The sequence below is a fragment of the Lingula anatina genome, chromosome 2, assembly GCF_051362555.1.
Source record: "Lingula anatina isolate TDL-2025a chromosome 2, LinAna3.0, whole genome shotgun sequence".
NCBI classification, from domain to species: domain Eukaryota; kingdom Metazoa; phylum Brachiopoda; class Lingulata; order Lingulida; family Lingulidae; genus Lingula; species Lingula anatina.
Genome location: NC_141768.1, coordinates 37,537,790 through 37,544,187, shown reverse-complemented (window position 1 = coordinate 37,544,187; position 6,398 = coordinate 37,537,790). Strand labels below are relative to the sequence as shown.

Here is a 6,398-nt window from a genome sequence, read left to right as displayed (position 1 = left end):
GCAAGCCAGCACACTTCGTGAACCAAAATAAAAGAAACAAATGGGAATAGATTGGTCGTTACTGGGGATTTGGGTTTGACTGAACTGTAGAGTTGTCTCTTCAGCGGGTTATATAAAAACATTCAAAAGCCAACTTTTATGAACAGACATACACCTTCTCTTCTGCTGCGATCTTTTTTAAAATCTTGATCGTGATCGTAGCGCTAAAACTTTATTCTCTCAATGTTTGTATTAACACCTTGAGCAGTCTGGGTGCTGTCGAGTGCATGTAAGGTCAATCAGCACTCAGATAATTCTAACCGGCAAGGCACCCTGAAGACGGGAGTGTTTGTGGTGACCTTTTTTCCATCAGTTTATATTGCGGCCACCATTGTTTATGTTAAGGAGAGTCGCCATTAGAACTCATAAACTCAGGGTTGTGGTGTTTAGCAACGCGCAAACCTAAATGCCCGCAAGATAAATTTTGACCAAGAATTATTTTTGTTTTAAGACTGAAGCAGAAGGCAACAGTAAATTTAATTTTAAAACAAAACGCAGACATTGAGCAGCCGACAGTTTGCCATTCTGGTTCATTTTTGTTGGTTTCACATACCGTAACGTTTGATTTGTTGAAGTGGTTCAAGCGATCAATGCATTTGGCGTGGCTTTGAAACAGGCTGCATACCGGGCATAGATCTATGTGTCTTACTTTTTACTTCTCCAATAAAAAGAAAAAAGAAAATATTATTCTTAATTATTTAAAGAAGTGTAAGTAGTTTCACAGATAGCTTTGGTAGTTTTTTAAGCCATTGCGCTTATCTATGCAACTCTGACCAAACAAAAGTTACGTGTTGTTAATGCTTTCACATGTCATCCTAAAATGCATCATCAGATACATGGCAGTATTTTACGGTAGGTATACTTGCTATCTAGTAGGACACATGGTTTGTCACTTGTGATAGGTCACCAACCACGTATGTCTATCATTTATTCATTACATTTTGGAAAAAGCCTTCAGTCCTATTTGAAAAATAATTTTAGTCAATTATCTTGTCACTGGTTTTAGTGTTGTACCCGGTTGAGATTGTGGTAGCGCTACAGGTTGAAAATGTGCTAGCTCGCAACCAACATTGTTCGGTGTCTCTACTAATGCAATGAGGGCTATTTGTATGTCAAGGTCGTTTCATTGATTTAACTTTACTTACCTGGCTGTGTTTGTGTTTCTGTCACTTTGTGAGTCAGCATTAACTATAGATTTTGACTAGTCCATGTGAGTGATTAATTTGCTAAACAAGTAGTTTTATGTCTTCATTTTGTAGGATATATTACTGGACATTTTTGTTGATCTTCAAACATTTTTGTGACAAGAAATGAGTTCACAAATGTCAGAATCAGTACTGTATGTTGTTACTGTAGTTTAGTTTTGCACGATCTTACTGCAAAACTAGCATTGTCAGTAACAAGTGTAACTGAAATTACGTTAGATCTACTAATGTCCATACTGTATGCTATATACTTGTGCTACATACATGTTGAGTATGCATTCAACATGGGTGAAAGTTTTCGGGATTATGCCTGATTTCAGAATTTTCAGTCATTTTTTTCATGTGTTCTAAATGTGATGAGCAATTGTAAGCAACATTTTCAGGATTTTCTGTTTTTAAATGATCCAATGACTGAATTTGTGAAAGAACAGGTACTGTTCATTTACATGACAGTGACACAGTCAGATGTGTATAAGACCACACAAAGCTATTAACAAATTACTGGCACAACCTCGGGTGACTTCCTATATCACCATATTTTGTCATATCAATTTAGTATACATATGAGTTAACTGACATGGCATCATTTCTTTAATTGGTTTTTTCGTTTAACACATATGCATTGACACTTTGGTGTTACCATATATGGATATCTGCCCAAGCAGGTTGTTCATTGTTTAGATCAATAGCTGAAATATATATAACGTTCAGCATGCTTATACACACTTCATGTTACCTTAAAAGGCAGTGATATGTACAAATCAATGATAAACTTGGTGAAACAAATTTACTAGCCATTGGTTATCATAAGATGGTCAAACCGACTTGTTATTTTGTTGGTGTGTAGCTAGCATAGCATCAGCATCTATTTAAGATTTAGCAAGGTGGTTGATGTAATCTTTCTACTGATTGGCTGTTTGACTCATTTCAGCAAATAGGCTCTTTTCTCCAAAAATGGATATGACTGCAGAAACGGGAGCTGGTCCCAAGAATTTTACTCGTATATGGAAAATAATTTTCCCTATATGGAAATGGCTCATGTGAGTGGACATTTTATTTTTGTGCACGACTGTTCGTTATCGGGTATAAAAGCGCTGCAAATTGACAACAGACCATAAAAATATTATTGTATGTGTTAACCAATCTAGCAGTTGGAGCAGCCTATATCCAAGGTAGAAAATCAACAGGCTGAATCTGTTTTTATGATTTTGATGAGAAGAATTTTTAATATTACACGTAAATTTACTGCACTTGTTCAAGGAAAAAATGTGACATTTGATGGATTTTATATCAAGAAGAGAAGTTTAAAGAATGTTTTTTCACACTTTGTCCAGAGCTATATACTTATGAAATATCTTCCATTTCAGGTTTGACAAGAGATTATTCAGTTATGACTACTTATGAAGAAATTGCTGCAGTGGTTGTTGACAATGGCTCTGGCATGTGTAAGGCAGGATTTGCAGGAGATGATGCCCCAAGAGCAGTTTTCCCAGCCATTGTTGGCAGGCCAAGATATCAGGTCAGTTATATTTCTGATTTTCAGCATGTCTAGTTAGAAAAGTTCCACCAAAGATATTTTGAAATTTACCCACAACATAAATTTAAATAAAAAATGAGAAATAAAGATAACATCATGTTCAACAATTTTTAGTCAATGTTGCAATTATATTCATTTTGTAAAAAAACAAACAAAACGAGACATTTGTTGTTATGCAAGTCATTTGAAAGTAAACTTGATTTGCATTTTTTTAAATTTGAAATCAGTTTAATAGATAAATGCTCAAATATTTAATTCTGTTGCTTTTTCCCAACCTAGAAACACTGATAAAAACTGTAACTTGATGAATATATAAAAAATAGGAGTAGAAACAATGATTGAGTAAAAAAAATAATAGAAAAATAAGCCAATAATTGTATCTTTTTAAATCAGATACAAATGGCTGGTATGGGCAACAAGGATTCCTATATAGGTGATGAAGCCCAGAGCAAAAGGGGAATCCTCACATTGAAATATCCCATAGAACATGGCATTGTTACCAACTGGGATGACATGGAGAAAGTATGGCACCATACATTTTACAATGAACTCAGAGTGGCACCAGAGGAGCACCCAGTTTTGATGACTGAAGCCCCCATGAACCCAAAAGCAAATAGGTAGATAAAAGCAGTGAGGGGAAACACTGTTTGACAGTACATAAAATTTTTAGTGGAACAGATCATTTAATGTACCTGTAGATTTGCTGTTAATCGGGATAACATAACACATTTCCTAGTGAAGTGGAGAAAAAAATGTGATATAAGAATCATCTTTAATTGAGGTGCAGTTTTGGGATATATTTTATTAAGATTATTATTTGTTCACTGATATAATAACCAAGTAAAAAGTGTTTTGTTCAGTGATTTTTATGGAAAAAGTGATGGATTTTCATCTAAAAATAGTTGATAGATAATCATTTTTGTTTCTTACTTGCATTTAATTGGTATTATTTTACACCTTGTGAAAACAAAATTATAAAAATTCTGTATGTATTTTCAGGGAGAAAATGACCCAGATTTTGTTCGAAACTTTCAACACCCCTGCCTTCTATGTGGCCATTCAAGCTGTAATGTCATTGTATTCTGCTGGAAGGACCACTGGGATTGTGATGGACTCTGGAGATGGAGTCTCACATGTTGTGCCTATTTATGAAGGTGTGTCATTTTGTAAATACACATTTTTATTCTTTCCAAAAGTAATTCTTGAGCATTCATTAAAAGCCTAGTTTAAATGCTTATTCTGTAGTTGTACATTTAAATTTTTTTCTTGTGTTTCAAGTAGCAGACAAGATATCGACTATAAATTGGAGCACCAGGTTTTGGATTTATACCTACTTGTGAATTGGGTTTTCATGTGCATTTATCATCTCTTGAGACATCATATACCCAAGAACATTTCACTTGATTAAACAGATTAATTTTACAAAGATTATTCTTTTTTTTTCAGGGTATGCTCTCCCACACGCAATCAAAAGAGTGGATCTTGCTGGCAGAGACTTGACCCACTATTTGACAAAGATATTGCACGAGAGAGGTTACTCTTTCACTACCACAGGTTTGTAAATTTGGACATTTTTTGCTCTTTTGAACCTTAAACAGTTAAGAAAGGAACAAATAAGAAACAAAAAAGAATCAAGCTTAGCATGAAATGTAATCTGAAATGTTAACAAGTATTTGGACTACTGTGCCAGAGTAGTTTTTTTCTTTCTAAAAGAGTATTTATTTTGACTATTTCATATAACAGACATTTTTATATTCAGAAAAAAGTGAGTTATACTTACAGTTGTACCTTCATTTATCTGTAGCTGAATTGGAGATTGTGAGAGACGTCAAAGAAAAGTTGTGCTACATTGCTCTAGACTTTGAGCAAGAAATGATCACTGCATCTGGTTCTTCTGCTGTTGAGAAAAGCTACGAGCTGCCTGATGGTCAAGTTTTAACCATTGGAAATGAAAGATTTAGGTGTCCAGAGGCACTGTTTCAGCCTTCTTTCATTGGTGAGTGAACAGTCATTTTCATTTTACAGGAAAAAATGAAGATTTCACCTCAACATTTATATATCTTTATGTGTTTTTGAGTTGTACATTCATGTATGAGTGCCTCTAAGCAAATTAGTTGAGAGGCTAATTAGCAATAGGCTTAATAAGTAATTATAATATTGTTGGACAGTTTATATGATGAAGCTCTTCTTGTGTTGTTTATTATGGACTTTTATTTTTGCCTTTATAGGAATGGAAGATTGTGGAATGCATGAGCATATCTACAATTCTATTATGAATTGTGATATGGACATTCGCAAAGAATTGTACCTCAACACAGTCCTTTCTGGTGGAACCACCATGTATCCAGGTATAACTGACATTCTTGCATCCTTAATTTAGTTCCTTCCTGAATCCAATATTGGCAGTATTCATTGTAATTGTCAGTTTTTTCCATGGTCAATTAATAACATTTCCAAATATTGGTGTATTTTGAATCGAAGATAACAAGATTTAGATGATAAAAATTTTATTTTCTCAAATTGGGTGGAATTTTATTTCAAAAGTATTATTTTAAGATATTTAACATTTCATTGTATTCTTCCAGGTATTGCTGACAGGGTACACAAGGAGTTGATAGCCCTGGCACCAAGTTCAATGAAGGTCCGAGTGATTGCTCCCCCAGAGAGGAAATACTCTGTCTGGATTGGTGGCTCAATCCTTGGTTCTCTGTCCACTTTCCAACAGATGTGGATAAGCAAACAAGAATATGATGAATGTGGACCATCCATTGTCCATCGAAAATGTTTCTAAATTCCATGAAAACTGTGTTTTTTACAGTGACTTTTTACTGATGTGAATATCTTTGTTTATTATCTACTGAGACATGGAGCTTGTACCATCTATTAGGCACAAAAATGTTTAATGGAAAATCAAGGATATTGCTTAGCTGTGCAGGTGGCTCAATGAAAATCTAAGTGAATCCGGAGTTTCTTTTTGTTATTCATAAAATACTAAAAAGAAAAAAAATATATATATATATATATATATATATATATATATATATATATATATATATATATATATATAACTTAATTATTATTGAGATATGCATTTAAAGAAAATGTCTAAGCTACCGGTAGAACTTACATGTACTGTAAAAAGTAATATTTCCATTTCAGTAGGTTTTCATGCTGCACGCACATATTTAACACTGTAAATTAGGATGCTAATACATGTACATATAAAATAATAGTTTAAATTGAGAAATGTCATTTTTAGAGTATCATCAAGAGAAGTTATTTAAACTTACAGACAGTATATTTGTTTATTTATTTTATATATAAATAATATAATCAATGTGTAAATAAGGCCTTGGTGTTTTACTTCTTTTTGTTTGCCTAATTACTAGCTGTACAAAATACCTGTAACAACAGTACACCAATAATATACAGACGTGATGATATCGTAGATCAAGTATCCACTCTACCTGTGAGACTCAAGATGAAAAAAGATAGTAAAAGAAAAAAGCTTACATTATTTTATGGTTTATTAAATTCATCAACAAACACTTAACCCATTTTTGTTACAATATTTGGAATTGTCTGGTATTTTTAAATCATTTTCTGTGGTCTTTATG

At 33.4% G+C, this 6,398-nt stretch overlaps 1 protein-coding gene across 4 annotated transcripts; it reads left to right on the top strand.

Annotated features, from left to right (window-relative positions):
- Positions 1–1,173: 1,173 nt before the first annotated feature.
- On the top strand, positions 1,174–6,334 carry LOC106161464 (actin, cytoplasmic 2). Of its 4 annotated transcripts, none has more exons than XM_087003992.1 (9): positions 1,174–1,249; positions 2,176–2,284; positions 2,612–2,763; positions 3,175–3,398; positions 3,781–3,935; positions 4,228–4,335; positions 4,586–4,777; positions 5,010–5,129; positions 5,367–6,334. In XM_087003992.1, the coding sequence occupies exons 3-9, from the start codon at positions 2,635–2,637 to the stop codon at positions 5,570–5,572; spliced, it is 1,134 nt and encodes a 377-aa protein (XP_086860118.1). In that variant the 5' UTR covers positions 1,174–1,249; positions 2,176–2,284; positions 2,612–2,634; the 3' UTR covers positions 5,573–6,334. The 4 variants fall into 4 exon arrangements, with proteins under 4 accessions (XP_086860118.1, XP_086860117.1, XP_013393874.1 ...); XM_087003991.1 differs by having other exon boundaries at positions 1,175–1,249; positions 2,176–2,416; XM_013538420.2 differs by lacking the exon at positions 1,174–1,249 and having other exon boundaries at positions 1,981–2,416.
- Positions 6,335–6,398: the final 64 nt, after the last annotated feature.

Bases quoted from the DNA above. Each gene is read 5' to 3' on its own strand.
- LOC106161464 (XM_087003990.1), top strand. From the start codon at position 2,447: ATGATTTTGATGAGAAGAATTTTTAATATTACAC. The intron at 2,481-2,611 runs GTAAATTTACTG...CTTCCATTTCAG, and splicing joins AAGAATTTTTAATATTACAC to GTTTGACAAGAGATTATTCA. The intron at 4,336-4,585 runs GTTTGTAAATTT...ATTTATCTGTAG, and splicing joins TTACTCTTTCACTACCACAG to CTGAATTGGAGATTGTGAGA.